The sequence below is a fragment of the Protopterus annectens genome, chromosome 7.part0, assembly GCF_019279795.1.
Source record: "Protopterus annectens isolate FY-2018-M chromosome 7.part0, PAN1.0, whole genome shotgun sequence".
Taxonomy (NCBI): domain Eukaryota; kingdom Metazoa; phylum Chordata; order Ceratodontiformes; family Protopteridae; genus Protopterus; species Protopterus annectens.
The window spans coordinates 232,993,183-233,012,343 of NC_056739.1; the positions used below are offsets into that span (position 1 = coordinate 232,993,183).

The window sequence follows — 19,161 nt, forward strand, 5'->3', positions numbered from 1 at the left end:
TCAGAATTAAAACAACCTGTAAGAGAACTTGTCACATTTCATTTATAGCCATTTCATAAACACTGGAAATATACTGTGTGCCCCGGAGTTAGAACTGTTCTGAAATAATACAGATGCAAAGCATTTCTCTGTACAGCATATTCAGAAAGTCAATTATAAGAAACATTACATAGAGTAAATACAAACTGGATCCATTCTCCTTTGTTTTGCTGTAATACAGTGCACTGAAATGTGTAACTCGTTACATTTTTGCAGGAATACTCACTTGGATCTAAGCTGCTGAAGATGGAATCTTACTTGAACAGACCACCTACTATTGTCAGGTAAATCATTTTGCCTAAACATATTAATTTTCAGCTTGTGTTAGAAGTTTGAATGTTAAATTATTGACTAAATGTGAAGGTAGAAGCTGCAGAGAAAAAAATCTAAAAAAAAAAAAAATTAAAACAGTTTTCCCCAGAATTATTGTTTTCCATGCTGTTTTACCTTTTGGCTTTTCCTTGACAAATTACTTTTTCCATGAAAGAAATAGTTGCCAAAAATTAGCTTTTTTATTGTAATGGATGCTTTTTTCCAGGGAGTACTTAAGAGGACATCCAGCAATGAAGTTTTTCTTCCTTTGTTATCTGCTTATGTTTGGGATGATGGAGGAGTAATGACTGTTTGGAGAACTGCTTTACAGCAACCCCAAGGGAAAAACAAATTGGGCACAGTTTTACTACATCATTATGCAAACAAGCTAGAACTTTCTGATAGAGATCTCAGAATTATAAATCCTATTTATACTATATGGATTGTCATGGAATTAAAGTTGTTTTCATGGCATTGTTTACATATTCCTCTTCTCCTATATTGTTTAAATTATTAGTCTGACAATGCAATGCCTAACAGCAGTATTTTTCTTTTTAAAAAAATCCTGTGAACTCTTTCAGACTGAATTTATATCCCATATGGAAACACATATGGGATATACTAGATCTTAACAAAAATACATGAATCACTGTTCATACAGCATTATATGGTCAAGAAAACCAAAACTTATATTTTATGACTTCATTACATTAAAACTGCCAGCCATTTATGATTAAACTGTCTTGTGAGAGAGCAATAGAGTTATATGAACTGACACAAAATTATCTGAATTTTCCTAATGAATGGTTATATTTTCTTGTGAAATACACTAATGAAGCATTACAAAAAGTAACTTTTTGTTTTTTTCTCACATTTTTCTTTAGAAACCCTACTGACATTTTTATAAGTTAAATTCTAAGAAGGGAACAGAAAAAAGCATGGCATGGATGTTTTGATTGATTCTTTCATATGTAGAAATGTATTGAAACTTTGGGACTCATGTATGTATTTGCACACAGAACTTGAACCAGAAATATATATTTGTAGGTGCAAGGGTTTATCTTAATCTTACAGCAAGGAAGCCCATTGAGAATTTCAGCCATGTCACACAGGAATGATGGGAAAATAAGAGTGCTCCCATATGATCTCCCATTTAGCAGACTTTGCCCACCTGTCATAGTGGAAATTTGTGGTAATTTGTCCAGTAATTCTTTTTAATTTTAAAGGTTTTCATGGAAGTACTCTGCTTGATAAGTAAAGGAACCCATTTCCAGGGATTGGTGAGAGTACTTTGCATTAGCAAAGTATTAAACCATTTGCCTTTATTTACTATGGTAGTGTAGGTTAAAGTCTCTTGAACAAGTGTTTGCTTTACCATGGAATGAATTAGCTGGACAATTTCAAAGATTGTGGGGTCATTCATATCATGGAATGTTAAGCAGACATCACCCTGCAGGAGCCTGTACAAGACTGTATAGGGCTATGGTGTTTAGTCTGTCAAAGTAGCTAAGGGGATTAAACCCTGAATTTTTTTTTCATGAGAAAATGCTGAGGTCTGTTTAGTTGGATTAGGTATTTATACAGATAATGCTAAAGGAGACAATACATTCAATTAGAGACAAATATAAAGAGGAGATACTCTGAGGGATATGTTGGGCAAGGTAAAATGATTTTCTAAGCAAAATAGTGATGTGGTTGTCAAGGAAGTGTTCTTTATCAACATAAGAACCCCTATAGTGCCTTTTTTAAAAAATGGCAACTGATAAACCTACCAATATAACAAAGCAAGCAAAGGAAAATATGAAGGTGTTACCGATCAATGCTAGGAGCTTAAAAAAAAGCTCAACTCCTTACAAACCCTTCTTCTCCTTGAGGATGCTGACATTTGTGTAGGGACTGAGGCATGGTTTAAAATGGTGGAAAGCACTCAGGGTGTGTAGGGCTATAATGCCTTCTACAGGTTTAGACTAGCTACTGCACAAGGAGGGGAAAAGGTGAAGGTGTCTCAAAATGCATCCAGAAGAGACTCGCGTCAAGGCTGGTAAAGCAGCATGATGCACTAGAGCTTCTTCATGTCCAGATAACTAGAAGAAGTGACCTGTGCCATATATTAGATAGCTATAGAATGCCATCTATGACTCATGAAAGTCACAATGCCTGTCTACAGGAACTGTAATCACTCAGCATTAAACACAGTACCATTTAACTAGGTGATTGATCTACACTGTCCAACTATAAAATCAGAAATCTATAGCAGTAGTGCACAACTGCAAGATTACTGAACTTTGTGAATACAAATGCCCTGAAACACTTAGAGTACCCACTGTGAGAATAACACCTTGGATTTTTCCTTTAGTAATATGGGGGCATCTTGTGTAGCTTCATTACATATTAGGTCTAATCATAAAGCAGTTGCCTTTGAAACACAATTGAAACCAAAGATCCCTTCCACCCAAAGCTACATTTAGAAGTTTGTCTAAGACAATTACCTACTCCTAAGTGATGCATTGACATGATTCTAATTCCCACCAAACCCAGATAATTTCATTGGATACAGGGAAATGTACACCACCACACTATACCAGCATATAAACAGCTGCATAGTTGCAGCTGTACCCTGTAGAAACAAGTGCAGGACAAACTCCAGAAACAAATCCACATGCTGGAACCATAAAATCAGCGAGCTTTACAATAAGAGGAAGAAAATGTTGACCAAAAATAACAAACAATAATTCCCAGAATGTAGAACCTTCATCACTGAAATAAACAAACAGCTCCAAGTGCTTAATAAAATCCACCAAAGCCAATTTTGAAGCAAACATATCTACCCAGAACAAAGACAATCATAATTCCTTTTTCAGTTATGCTCATAATCTCAAAACTACTATGCAGCACTGCACTGAATGTGAATAATGTTACTTATGCTGAGGCTGAAGATATAGCGAACCTACTGGCCGATAAATTAAGTTCTAACCTTAACCCTGTCTCCCATCTGTTTGTCTATCAAGATAGACCTGAAAATGGTTCACCTCCAGCTATCTCACAAGAATCAAGTCAAAAGCTAAAAATATTGCATGAATGGGTCTTGACAAAATCCTTGGATGCATCTTAAATAGCATGAAGCATGATTTAGCCACATCCAAACAACACTGTTCAGTCTCAGCCTACATACAGGTTTTAAACCTTGTAAATGGAGGAAAAGCTAGTCATTCCCCTGCATAAGGGAGGAAGACCCAGAGAAATACTGACCCATAAGTCTGACCAGCCTCATATGCAAAGCTATGGAAAGAATGGAACTAATCAGTAAGGACATAGGAAGCCTCCAAACACTGTACTAGTCTCAGCTTGGATTCATCACGTGCACATCATACTTACTGAGCCTGGTGGAATGTTTTGAAAAGGTCACCAAAGCAATGGGTGAATGCAAAACAGTGCATACCACATACCTCAACCTGGCCAAAGGTTGTACACTCTACCTTGAATTTGCATAGTAGAAAAGCTAGATAAACTGAAAATAAACTCCTACGTCACCCACTGGATTGTGAACTGGCACACAGATAGGACACAGGAAATCAAAATAGGGGATGATACCTCCACAAAGACACCAGTCATCAATGGAAACCACCTCCCAGGGTTCTGTGCTGGGATCTATCCCTGTTTGGTATTTACTTTTCTGAAATAAAAGCCAATATCAAAGGGCACTGGCTGAATAAGTTTGCAGACAACTGCAAGCCAGCAGTAGTCATAAAATCCCCAAATGACTTAACCATCCTGAAGGTAGGTTTTTCCCAAATAAATAACTGGTGCAAAAAAATGCATTACTCTATCATTAGGGAAGTTGTCTTCTTGGAGAACTACCATATTGACAATATGACCCTATGAGCTGACCCAGTTATTCTGGATTTAGAAACTTATGTGGACATTGACCTAACTCTCAACCAGCATGTGTCCACTGTCATAAGAAAATTCCTCTGTATTACACATCTTAAAAACAAAGGGATTGTGTCTAGATGTAGGGATGTTATCAACCCCTTCACTCAGCCCTCAATAGGACAGTCATTGAGTAAAATGCCCCTTTGGCGTGTATCTGTCCAGACAAATGCAACAATTGAAACACCCGCAGCAATATCTTGCTAAAAGGGATACAAGATGTAAACAATATGTCCTACATGGACTGACTAAAAGCCCTGTCACTATACTCAGTATCCTACAGACTGCAAAGAGGTGACCAATGTCTGCCATATATGATATTGTCCAACCGATTACTCATGGATTTACTGCACATCAGCTAGTCAATAGGCATCAAAAGTAGTCTAACTAGGGATCTATACCTCTTCTGTAACATCAGCAGAACATCTTAACTAGGGATCTATACCTCTTCTGTAACATCAGCAGAACATCTTAACTAGGGATCTATACCTCTTCTGTAACATCAGCAGAACATCTTGTAGAGACTGGTATGTCTCGCAGAGAATTCCACTCTTCTGGAGCAGACAAGATCCACATAAAATAAAGATCCATATTCAAGCAGAACCTGGATCAGTGGATTGGAAAAGAGAAAATGTAACCTAGAATTGCCCTACTAATGGACAGAGGCAGCTAGTAAATGCTTTATCCCATGCATGAGTCCCCTCAAATTATCTATGATATGATCCTAGTTGTTCTTATGTGTGGTAATATATAACTATTGACCATGGGATGGGTAAGGCCAATTTAACACCAAATGGGATAGGTTAATTTGACCACCAACATGCAAATAGGTTAGGTTTAAAATGACCTACAAGGGCAGCTAGCCTAGTACATACCTATGAACCTATGAACAGAGCTGCTCTCTCTCTCTCTCTCTCTCTCTCTCAATGAGTTGGACAATTCTGGTTTCTCATCACTCTGGACTTTTCATTCTTCCACTGATATGTTGTGAAATTTCTGATCTCATTGCACTGCTAATGGCCAGAAACAGTTTACAATGTATATGCAGCTTTCTCTTGACTTCAAAATAGACCCAACATTTTAGCTGCTTTTTGTCTTTTGGTAGTCAATGAAAGAAGCTCCATATTTCTGACTGCTGACAGACTAATGTGCAATTTCCTAGAGTGCAGAATAATAAAGAAATAACTGACTAAAATGTTTTCTCCTGAGGAAGAAATGTAACTTTTGGTGTTCCCGATGAATAAGTCATTCTTGTCTTATTTAAAGGGCTTAATCATGGGAATGAATACCAGAAATTCAGTAACACAATTAAATTATAGAGGGGATTTATAAAAGCCAAAATGAGGTGTATGCAATTTATACACCTTGCAGTAAACGTCTGATTTCAAAGACATACATACTACAGTGGTGTTGCTGCCTTTTCATTCAGAAATGCTGCTTGCAGTATACACATAGTGATACCTTTATGACTTCCAGTGATAGTGAAACAAAAGTGCCATATATAGTCTGCTTTTCAAATAATCTAAACCTGAATGAGACAAGGCAACCAATACAAACAGCATAACATAGTACAATCATGTTAAGCATGGATGACTTAGACATATTTTTTGTCAAGCTATTTCATTCTGCAATAAGTATGTAATTTGGACTTCACATTCTTCCCATTCATTTTTAATCATTTTTTCAGCCAGTTAGCTTTAATCCTGAAATGCTTCAGATGCATTTTCTGAGTGGACAGCATCACATTTTTTTCACTAGAATAGTCCTGACAAACAGACTCTTTACATATTTCTGTATAAAAACATGCAAATACCATTGAATACATGTTTTTGGAAAATGTATTTTTCTAGTGAGATTCTGCAATATTGATTAATAACTGGTCAAAATTTCCTTTCATGCTAACAACTATACCTATGGCAGACATGAATTTCAACTATTATGTATTTTCCACTACCTCTGTTTTTGATTATTTCTTGTTACAATACTTGCCCTTATATTTCTCTTTTTATAGCCTTTATTTAAAAAAACGCAGTATGGGATTACATTTATGCAGTCACAAGCAATGAGATACTTGAAAATAAACATATTATTCTGCTTTACAAATATATTTCATCAGTCTTGGCAAATATTTCTTTTACTCCCTGACATCAAGTCATGTCACGAGACTTAATAAAAATCTCACACAAAAACAAATGTTGTCTAAACTCCATCAACTCAATGCTGAAAATTAAATTCTCTAGAACTTGTGTGTTTGACAATGACATGCTAACCATATTACCTACCCAACTAGCAATGAAAGTACACTTCTTATGTCTGACAATAACCATTTCTTCTATGAGTAACTCTAAGAATGCCTGAGTATGAAATATTGTAATTTCAGGACATTGTTTTATACTATTATAAACTTATTTTAGCATGGAAAATTCATGATGCTTAATTAAATTATTGGTATACTATCTTGCTAGAGGAAAAAAAAGGCAGTGGGCCCTATTTTACCATGCCATCTGTCTTGTATGGTTTGTAAATTGAATGGACACTGTGCACCTATTATAACATCACATGTAACTTAGTTTTTATTTATTATGTATATTTCAGGTGCACTGCTCAAAAGAAAAGCATAAATCAAAACTCTGAAGAATCAAAGGAAATCAAGAATTCACCAGTAATATCCTTTTCACCACTCAAAGACAAAATAGTACAAAATACCTCTGAAATAGATAACCATCCAGAAAAACAGATAACACCTTTTGCAACCTCAACAGAACTAAATACATGCAACAGTATTCCTTATCCTTCAAACAGAACAGACAAAACTTTGCCATGTGAGGCTATTGTAAAGGGCAGACAGACACAAAGACCAATGTCAAGTTACCATAAGCCTGTTTGTCGTACAAATTGTGTTGACAGGTTGAAGCAAAGTAACAAGGCATCTCTAGCAAGAGCAAAATCAAATCCATGCAATTTGATGAAACATGAAAGAGAACTAAATAATCATAGTCCAACATGTTTGGAAACAAAATCTAATACTTCTTATTTTAAATATGACTGTAAGATTAAGGAGCCTGTTGTATCAGGATTAGAAAGGCGAAATAGTGAACCATATGGAGAAGAGAAATACGTTGCATTGTGGGAATCACAAACAAAACTTATTCATGGTGATGGAAACAACAAGGTGGGGGTAAGTCCATTACCATCTTGTCCACTGCCAGAGCATTTATGGGTAAAATTTTCAGAAGATCCCTACTTTAGTTCACTTTCTCCAGTTGAAGATTATCCAGAGGTTAGAAATGCTCCAACCATAAACTATCCTTTTGGGACTGGAGGACATTCCATTGCAGAAGGGGAACAAACTCAAGAAAGTCATGTATCTTCTGCACAGACCCAATCATTTTCTAATAATCAGTGTGTGAACTTTTGTTCATCTGAAGAAAATACATCATTAAACAGTAAGTTCATGAAATTAATGTGTTTATCACTATTCAGGCATGCAGTTATGTATATCTACATTTTTATAAATTTTAATTATGCATGAAATTATATTAAATGTGTAATGAAGTATATGAGAAGAACTCAAATATTATGGAGAAGATTATACATTAGATGGAATACTGTTTGCTCATTTGTTTTTATTATGATTCCTGATGTGTATCTCATACTATTATAATGTAACATTTTACTTTCTTCAATTAAGTGGCTGCATATACAGACTGACCTGTTATCCCATGACTCATACTCACATATATAACAAGAAAATGCATATATGATTGTGATTTAGTTTATTTCTGCTTTTAGACAAGTAAGCACTATACAGAACTGCACAGAATGCTGCATTTCCCAAGTACAGATTGGCATTAGGTTGCTATTAAACAGTTGACTAATTAAGATCTTTGAAGCCTTGTAGCTGCAGTCAGACTGGCACATCCAAGTAATTAAGTCCCCAGTCCATTAGAGATACTGGGAGTATGTCTTGGGTAAGTTTATGATTTTCTAGTCATTCATCTCCACTAGGTTAACAAATAATGAAAACATGCTTGGCTTTATAGGAAGTAAGATTTCCAGAGGTGGATGCATCTTGAGGACAGATACCTGTTGACAAGAAAGACAGACTTTTTTTTATATGTTGTTAGTAACATAGGGAGCTTTTGTATTTATTTATTAATTTGTCTCTTTATTCATTTATTTATTTATTTATTGAGAAGAACCCCCACTGCTTTTTAAGTTAGTTTAGGTACTTGGGCAGGTACATACCATATGGCAAATTGCATCTATTATGGAGAAAATTACAGTTGAGGGAATGATAACTATTTTTACTGATAGGAGAAGCTATTAGTAATCAGTTAGGGAAGGTCAAAGAGTTGTTCAATGACAGTGGACATATGGTGATCAAAGTACAATTTGTTATCTATGAAGGTGCCTATGACTAATGGCAGTGTATGTTTTAAGTATGACATCATTTATGTGGTAGGCTTATGAAATTTCCTGTTTCTTAATCTGTGTGATGCTATTTTTATTCCAATTTAGATCAACATCCTGACACTGCAGGTTTGTCTGAGTTAGGCCCTCTTGGTAGAAATAGAGGTTTTCAGGTACTTTGATGATGGCTGCAAGCTTGTACTTGCTCATTAACTTGGTCATCCAGAAACTTTTAGTGGCAGGTTTAACATCACAGAGGTACATGTCAAATAGAAGTAGTCACAAAGCAGAGTTCTCGGATCAACACTAGTGACAGATGTCTTGAAGGATAGTTCTGCATCTGCTCTAATAAAAATGGTGTCTATGATTGAGATGTGTGGCAATCCAATGGGTTACACAGGGTTATATACACTGAATGTGACCATTTCTTTGATGATACCAAAGTGAGGCATAGTGTTAAAAATCTTATCTAAATCAGGGTAAGCTATATGTATGAAGTTACCCTCATCTAATGCCTCTGTAACTCTTTCAAAGAAGTCATTCAGGATTGCTAGACATTTTGGCTTGTGTAATTGCTAAATATGTGTGTTAAGAAATGCAATATGATTTAGTTATAACATTTCATCAATACTAATAAGAAATATTTTTTTTTATAAGTTAGATCACTTTCTGTACCTGGCTCCTATTTATAGAACTCAGCTGTATGAATATTGGCTCAAATTGATGGTCACTGTTGACGTGATACCTTGACCTCATACACAAAATGTGGAAAAGGGGGTTGATTTTCATGCTTGTACAAGGAAGTATTATTTAATACTGTTGTTATACAAGGGATACCCAGCTATACCCCTCCTTTCCTCAGGATAATGTGATAAAGTTCATCTTTTCTGAAACCAGCTTGCACTTGGGCACTGACTCATTGAAATTAAGTCAACTAGCTCTATATTTTACCAAATAAAAGCAGAATCAATATGAATTACTACACACCATTACTGGCTTTGTACACTTCCCTTTTAATTTTTAACGGTGATGAGGAAAAAGCTGTATAATTGGAACATAATCTTAAAGTGTACCTGGACTGTATGAATACATTAAAAACAAGGCATTTATTTTATTAAAGCCCTTCTTACCTGTGCCTTAGGAAAATTTCCAGAATCAAGCACCTGATACTTAGATATGAGCTTGAGGCAATAGTATATGCATTACTTTTTCTCTGATTGAACTATGTTGCTGAGCTTTCCCTTTACCTTTTCTGACTGTAATCATTGACTCTCATCATTGCATGTGAACTTTTGTGGTCACCGTAATGACTGGAACTGTACATTTCACACTGAATGTATTACATTTGTACTGTAAAATTATCAGGGGACAATCAGGTATACAAAGCATAACACGCTAATGGTTGTCATTATTGACTGACTGTAATACTTAATAATTCTCAGTGATTTACAAAAAGATCTAACCTTTTACAAAAAACAGTGCAGAAATGTGAAGCAAAATCAGCACTGTTCATCAAAATCAGGGATATTAGAGAAATATAATGGGCATATACATTTGAACACTCTTTAGATGACATTAAACTGCTATTTGTTCCATGGAGATATATTTACATTCCCTTAAAGATTGTAGAAGGAGTTTTTGAATTTGATTTACTTGTTCAGAATCTTAGTAATGCAAAACTGCCTTTATTTAATTATTCATTAGTGTAGCAACATTGTTTCTGTGTTTTTCTTCTGCAAAATACTTCAGTTCAACCAAATTAACAAACAGCAGTTTAACATTATGGCATGTTAGCATATTTAATTTTAATTACTTACTTTGAGCACCTGTGCTACTAGATTAAATAAATTATGAGATAAAATTAAATGAGATAAAATGTCAGTTTGTAAGATTTAAAGTTTGTGGATTTCCATCTCTTTCCAGCTATAGTATCAAATTATAATGGTAAACAAGTTTCAGATATTCTTTATTTGGAAAACTAGAACAAATTATTATTTGCACTTTTTCACTCAAATCAATTGAAAACAGCACAAGTGTAAAGGTAAAAATAAGATTAGAAATTGTAGAGAAAGTAAAACTCCTTTATGGCAGACTCCCATATCCTAGCTTTATTTAGTAAATGTGAATAGTTGAAAAAAGTAGTCTGACAATGAATGCCAGTAGGGATTAATGCAAGGAATACAGTTTCCAGCACTGAAACTGTCAGTGAAGTGTCTGTTCAAATAAGTGAGAAACATTTAGACTTCATTGATTATAAAGCCCAAAGTTTGTATTTATTGAACAGACACACAATTATTGCATTCTTTAACTCTCTCAGTGTTGCTGTTATTCATTAGTCAGGAGATATAAAGTGTATCTGATCAAAGTTTCATATCGGAAGATAAGACTTATGAATGTGAGGAGACAATACACCAGAATAATTTGCATGTTTTAATAGGGTATAACGAATTGCAGTATTTGTAGGACCAAACAATTCCATTTCTTAACTAATTCAACTTGTATGATATCTGGTAGATGTCTTTGAAACTCATTTCAGTAAGTCAAGAGTTGATAATTCAAGTGACAGTTTGTTGCTCTGAACTTGAAGCTGCTTAGAGGTTTGGCAAGGTTTTATTATTCTGAATGTCAGTAGTGATTAATGCAAGGAATACAATTTCCAGAACTTAAACTGGCAGCAAAGTGTCTGTTCAAGTAAATGAGAAATGTTTAGACTGCTTTGATTATAAAGCACAAAAATTATATTTAGTGAACAAACACATAATTATTGCACTCTTTAACTCTCACTGTGATGCTATTAATCATTAGTTTGGAGATATAAAATGTATCAGAATAGAGTTTCCTATTGGAACATAAGGATTATGAATTTGATAAGAAAGTTGACCAGAATCATTTGCATGTTTTACTAGGGTATAAAGAATTGCAGTATTTTTAGGACAAAACCATTTCATTCCTTAACCAGTTCAATTAGTATGACATATGGCAGCTTACTGGGACACCATAGTCAAGAATTACTAATTCATTTGAAAATTTGTTGCTCTGAACTTGACGTTTCTTAGAGGTTTTGTAAGGTACATGTAGTTTCTCCTCTTACATGGGAGGAGGAGTTTACTGTCCCAAAAATATTTTAAAGTAGCATTCATTTATCCATTTACTTGGCTGGTTATGACCAAAAAATAAAGTGTTAACTTAACAAAAGCCTGAAATCCCACTGATAGTAAAAACTTTAAGTTATAGTGCTTGAAATATTTATATGCATACATGTAAGTATGTATGTAAAAACTCATATTGTTTCAAATCTTTTTTTATTTTTAGTTTACATTCATTTACCAGGGTAGTGCACCGATTTCAGTAGATTATTTATATGCACAGCCCAGGATAGTATATCATAATGTTACAAAAGATGCTATGTACAGTATAATACAGAGATACAGATTTATACAAACTTTACATATGACATTCATCTGCAGGGTACCAGTAAGGTGAATGTAGGAGCAACTAAAGTGTGTATTGTCACTTTGGATGACTTTGAGTCTGTTCCTTCAAACCAGATTAGACTGCAGAAGTATGGATCTGGTTAGAGAGTAAGATGCAGAAAAGCTAATAAGATGAAGGGATATGTTAGATTAACAAGTTAGCTAAGAATTCAGCATAGTTGCCAGAGTGGCTTGTGCAGGTAAAGCAGTGAATAGAAGTTTGAGTGAAAATGAAATTTAAGTGAAGTGATCAGATTGTTGGCACTGGTGTGGCATTTGTGCAAACTAACCTTGAAAAGAAGGTACATTGAGCCAAATTCTGGATATCTGATTAGCATAAAAACTAAGTACCAAATAGTACATAACAATTTCCTGTTCCAGCTGGAATGTGGGATACTACTCAGAAACATGTTTAAAAACAGAATGACAAAAATTATGGAAAATATAAGCACATTATCAGAGAGTGTAAAATCTGTAGATTTAAATGAACTGTATTGTAAAATTCTAGCACATAAGGTCATTTATTTTTGCTTCTAAAATAGGGAGATGTAAGGTGTGTGCCCTCTTTCTTTAAGTTATTGTTGCCACTAGTATGCTAGTCATGTAGTCTGATTTTTCTGTGTACTAGGCAACTTCAAAAATCATGTGATAAGGGAGGATTCATAAAATTGTGTGAAGCGGTAAATCAAATTTTAAAATGGGGACATGCCTCCAAAAAGAGATACATCATGTGCAGGGGTAAATTCGGCCTGAAAACTGGAATGCATCTCCTAAACTGGGACAGTTGAGGGGTCTGGCCTTACTTGATCAATCCCAAATAATTGAATACCTCACAGACTAGGGACTAGTTCAGCTCCACAACTGAATGCACACAGCTGCTCCTGCAGTATCTTTGGCTTGTTAGCTTGCATTGTGCACATCAGTTGTTAGATGCACCAGGTAGTTTCTTAAGTAGCTTATTCACAACTGTTAGACACAAGGAGCTTTGCTATTTACTTACGTTATTGTGCTGGGTTTTATGACAACTGAATATAATGTAACTTCACATTTGCTTGTACCTCCTATGCTATTATTGCATTCCATTATTTGCTGTGCACTTGCAATACAGTGCTGGTGTAGCGTGTTCGAAGAGGGCTTGTATTAAGATATTACACTGTGTTGTGCTCACCTTCTAGCTTAAGTTGTGCTAATCTTCATATGCAAGGACTGAATAAAGTTCTAACCTGGAGTGTACCTGTCACTATGGCCTGGTATAGTGTGTTGTGCTTTAATATAGCAGGATACAGTGTATCACATTCAAATGAATATATTACCACCTGTCATGCATGCATATTGCTGACGCATGTTTATTCTATAAACTAGATCATACTTACCTTTTATCAGGAAGTTATATTCTTAAAACACAAAAAAGGAAACAGTTTTGTATTCCAGCTGGTGAAACATACAAATAACAAAAAAAAAAAAAAAAAAAAAAAACACTTGTCTCCTAACCTGCAGACCCACCACACCTGAATAATTATTCCATTAGGGAAAGGGTGTTTATTATGCTAATGTGTAGGTGTGTAGGGTTTGGATTATAGGCAATGGTAGGGTTAGATTAATTGCTATCAAACATGATTAAGGGTGGCAGCATAGCTTTAAAGAGTATTTAGCACTATACTATGTTGGGTTAGAGATGAGGATAGCATTAGGATTAGGGTTAGCACACATGAATAAGGGTGGGTAGGTGTCCTGTAGTAAATCCTCCCTTATCCTTTAAAGTGGTCACACCACCAGATGCAGATTTTAGACACTTAGTAATATCTCTTACTCCACTGCTGCTACCACTAGGTCTAAACATGCTACATACACCTGCACCCACCAAACCCACTCCAAGTATCACCTGATCACCAGTGCCATATAAGCATGCCACCATCCAGGACAATGTCCATGTCATAGGTGACTCAGTTGTTAGACATGAACAGCACACTCAAGAAGCTAAGCAATGGCAGAGTGATGATCAATTGTCTTTCCAATATGAAAACTTTAGATGTTACAAGATCCCTCAAATCCTTGTTCCCTATATATGTTTATAATCTAATCAGTGCTCATGTGAGGGTCAGTGATCTTAGGCATTCCACTCTGGAGGAGATAAAGAGAGGCATGGTTAAAGCGTATTGGTCATAGGTTCATAGGTTCATAGGTTCATACTAGGCTATCTGCCCAAGGGCATTTATAAGCCTAGCCCAGTTATAAATTTGTTATGTGGCTTTACACCCCTTTAGTTTGAATAAAAACTATGCCTATCATTTTTCTGTGCCTCTGTCATGACAACACTGAAGTGAATCCCTCACTACATACATTAATGTATACACTATTGTATTTCCCATTAGTTCCATTGGTCAAGATTCCTCTTGAACAAGGGATGATGTAGAATTGCAACCATAATGTCAACTCTTCTAAAGAAGTTTTTTGTTACCCACAGCATAGGGTTTCACTTTTAACATCCTCATGAAGTCCCTCCAGCACGACTTCTATTTATAACCGTGTCAAGGTTTAAGTCTTGAGCAGCTTGTGGTATCACAAAGAATGATTTTGAGGTGAGCATATTCATCAAATTTGCTTATATATTTGGCAATATAATAGGTGTCATTCTGATCAAATATGGCGGTATGAGACTGAATAAAGCTGGAGTTCTTTCAGTCGGGCAGCATAAGACATATTTTGAGACCCTTTATCCTTTTGGTGAGGAACTTTTGGGGCCTTTCAAGCTGCATCAGGTGTCTGGTCAGATACATTCGAGCGACGGCATTGTACTCAATCATAGGTCTAATGAGTGATGAGTACAGGGGACGATGACCTCCTTGATCTAGATGTGAATCCCTTCATGATCAGGTGGGCGATATAGAAGGTTTTCCTAACTACTTTAGCAACATGAGTGTCAAGCGAAAGACTACTGTCAACTTGGGTCCCCAGATCCCTGATGACTTTTCTGTGCTCAGTGGATTGTCACCTATATGGTAGCTAGGGTAACCTTGTTTTTCCCGAAGGGTATGACTATGCATTTTTGGCGTTTAACTTCAGGCCATGGCTCTGGCACCAGTTATCCGTTTCTGTGAGGCCCTTCTGGAGGATATCTGTGTCAGATGTGTTTTCGACTATGGCTTCAGTTTGCAGTCATCTGCAAACTTTGTCAGCCATAACCCTCCTGTGTTTGCTTGTACTTCAGAAAAGTAGATGCCGAACAAGAGTGGACCCAGGACTGAGCCCTGTGGGACACCACTTGTGACAGGCTTTGAGTCTGACATGGCTCCAGCAACTCTGACCCTGTGGGTTCTGTCGCTAGCCAGTTTGCAACCCATCTTGTGATGTATGGGTTTACATTCAAGCTGATGAGTTTTTCGATGATACCTGAGTGGGGTATTGTGTCGAAGGCCTTTGCCAGGTCGAGGTAGGCTGTATGGACTGCCTTTCCCTCATCAATGGCCTTGGTGACTGTCTCGAAAAGTCAACCAAGTTTAAGAGGCAGGATCTGCCTTTGACAAAGCCAAACTGGGTTGGATCCAAAGTCTGCAAGTTCCTATGTCTTTATTTATGAGTTCCATTATGATCCTCTCCATGGCTTTGCAGATAAGGCTTGTCAAGCTAATGGGCGGTAATTTCCAGGGTCTGTGGAGGCACCGCCTTATGAAGTGGGACCACAGTCGCTGCGCCACTCCTTGGGTACGTATCCTGAGGTGAGGCTAAGATTAAACAGCTGTCCTAACTGTGGGTTTAATTCCTCGTTGAGTTCATGAAGCACACAGCCGGGGACACCATCCGGTCCCATGGATGCTGTGTTTTTGCCTTAGTGAGGGCAGTTCTCACCTGGGCGTTGGAGATGTTTGGGGGCTACAATCCTCTGGAATAGATATCTCTCCTTTTGGGGAGGGGAGAAGTTTGCACTGAACCTGTCAGCCAGTATGTTAGCAATGTGTGTAGGTTCAGTAATTTTCACATCATTTTGAACTAATTCTGAGCATATCTGGGAGTTTCCTCCTAGGTTTCTAACATAGCTAAAGAAGGCCTTATGATTGTCTTTAGAGTCCTTGGCGATTTTTCTCTCAAAATTTGCCTTGGATGATTTTATGAGAGCTCTTAGTTTTTACTTATAATGATCAAAGGTGTCTTACCTTTCAAGGATTTTGCTCTATCTTGTAGTAGCTTCCTCCTTTTGTTGTAGAGCTTGTTTATGGCTGGGGTCCACCAGACTGGACGCTTGCCTTTGGTACAGAAAGTCTTAGTTTTGTTTGGGATTGCCTGATCCATGCAGTCCTGTAGGTGCTGGTAGAAGGCATTTGTAAGTGATTCAGCGGTTTGAGTAATGTTTACCACTGGCTCAGGGGCCTTAAAGGAGACCACACTAGTTTTAGAAGTGTGAAATCGGCTTTTGAGAAGTTTTTCACTGTGGTCTTTTTTGTTTCAGGTGGGGCGGATGAGGACCTCCAGCGAGATTAGTTTATGATCTGATCTCACCAGTGAGGGGTATACTTCGGTGTTGAACATTTTGATCCCATGTTCGTGATGATGAGATCAAGTATGTTTTCACCTCTTGTGGGGATGGTGACTAGTTGTTCCATGGCATTTGAGTTTATGAACTCCAGGAATCTTTGGGTTAGAGTGTTCGGGCTTGAGTAGTGTTCCCAGTCTATATTAGGGTAGTTCAAGTCACCTAGTATGATGGTGTTTGGAGATACATTTATCCCCTCCAATGTTTTCAGGAAGGCCATGTGAGGTTCCTGAGTTTGAGAGGGTGGCCTGTAACATGCTACAAATTGCAGAGCAGTCTTGCCTATGGTTAATTGCACCTGGATGGTCTCCGATGCATCGTCGTTGCCACCAACCTTGAGGTGTGGGTGTCCTTTATGAATATGGACACCCTCCTTTCTTGGTGTTGTCCGGATTTTGGGGCTGGAACGTATGATATGAGGTGAAACCTGTTAGTGCTGGGGTGCTCTCAGGAGCCTTGAACCAGGTTTCTGTCACAGCACAGACATCGATGTTCTCCATATTGAGAAGGGCCTCGAGTGTGCATCTTGAGATTGAGACTTCTGGCATTGAGCAGCATTACCCTTAGTTTTTTTTCCTTTTGGTGTTCTAGGGTGGTAGGTTTAGAATTTGAGCCTTGCCTAAAAGGCACTATGGGGGTGGCAAGAGCCTTTGCCAATATCCGGAAGCCCAGGGGTGACAGGTGCAAGCCGTCCCTTGTGAAGCAGCGTGGCTTGTCCAGCATGTCATCCCAGGCAGACAGACATTGGATCCCTTTGAATGACACCAGAATTTAAGCCAATTATTAAAGCTGATCATCTTATCACTGTATTGTGGCATCATTCTAGGTGAAGGTAGGATACTGCTCAAGGTCAGGGTCATACCTGCCTGGGCTACATAATCAGAGAGCTCCTCGACGTCCCTTTTCATGTAGTCCAAGGAGGTACGTCTCAGGTCGTTGACACCAGCGTGGACAATGACTGAGTCGTACTTGTACCTGCTGTTGAGAGACCTGAGTGCTTGCGTTATGTGGCGGATTCTAGCGCCCGACAGGCAGCTTACTGTGACCTTCTCCTTACTCAGTCTGGTGAGCGGGACGTCAGTGTGCCTGACTATGGAATCACCAATGACAAGTGTTCTATAGTAAATGCAAGTAACAGTTAGAGTTGGATATATGCTCCCTACAATATATAATACCCAGTTATAAATTTGTAATGCAAAAGGTGTGGTTTTACACTTTATGTTGTTGGTAAGGATGGTCCCATGAATATTTTATTTTATAGGTTAAACTCCCTGCCATGACAACAATAAAGAATGAATCTATATAGCCTCACTACATACATTAATGTATACACTATTGTATTTCCAATTAGTTCTCACAGGTAAAACATATTCCATTAAGAATTAACATGTGATGATGTAGAATTGCAACCATAATGTTAATAAAAACAACTCTTCTAAAGAAGTTTTTTGCTTTGATTACCCACAGTTCTTTGCGTTTGTATGTGAATCAGCATTTTATGGGTGTGTTTATAGAGAAAAACTGAGTAAACAGTTTTTTTTCTTTTGCAAAATCACTTTTAACATCCTCATGAGGAGTACTTGACCAGTACACTTTTCAGAGTTCTTTGCATGTGACAGAGTCCACTAAGAGTTTAATCTTGAGCAGCTTCCTGCTATCACAAAGAATGATTTCCTGACATGAGCAAAAAGAAATTTACTTATATATTTGGCAATATAATAGGTGTCATTCTGGGGGATCAAATATATATCGTAAAGGGAGGAAATAGACAACAGTTCTGCCTGTTATGCTAGCCACGGCTTAAACTGAACCTCTCCCTTTAGGGCTTCTGCATACTGGCTAAAATACTTTTAAGCCCCCAATTTCCTTTTTAGGCAAAGTCAGTCATCTAGCCCAGCAGCTTGGATCGGGCCTACTTAAATCAGGCTCCACTTATTGTTAGCAGTCTGAGGAAGAAACTATTATTCAATGACGACAGAAAAAATGCAAGTGTTTATAACAAATTTTATGAAGAACATGAAATCAACTTTAAGAGTAAAAAAGGGCAGCTGTTTGTGTTATTTTTTTAGATAATAAGGATTTTGACAAACTGGTCTGTCCTTTTTCTTGGATGCCTAGATTTTACTGTGTTCCTAAAATACAACGCTCAGGTTGTCTAATAGTATCTTTAACTCATTCTTTCCAGTGGAGCTCTGGAAGTTTGCACTGCAGCTTCCAATGGTTGGAGCCTAAGCTTTTTGACAGAATCAAATTATGTCTTTACATTTCAAACAGATATCTCTGGAACCAAAGGGATAACTAATGAAGTATAAATGACAAGCTCTTCAGCACAAACTATTTTTTTTAGTGGTAGCATTCTTCATATTCTTGGTCCTAAACTGGATTTTATAAGTCATAGTAAACACTGTATAATTAAGTTTGTAGTGTTGTGTAAACGACTCACAATATCAGTAACTACTCAAGTTA

General features: G+C 37.0%; 1 protein-coding gene across 1 annotated transcript in view; it reads left to right on the plus strand.

Moving 5' to 3' along the window:
• Nucleotides 1-259: 259 nt before the first annotated feature.
• The window catches only part of LOC122806372 (tyrosine-protein phosphatase non-receptor type 22-like), a 196,059-nt gene continuing 177,157 nt past the window's right edge, over nt 260-19,161 (plus strand). The window contains exons 1-2 of the mRNA XM_044076723.1: nt 260-323; nt 6,877-7,727. Of these exons, the coding sequence (XP_043932658.1) occupies nt 286-323; nt 6,877-7,727 (889 nt within the window). The 5' untranslated portion in view covers nt 260-285. The remainder of the gene's footprint in view (nt 324-6,876; nt 7,728-19,161) is intronic.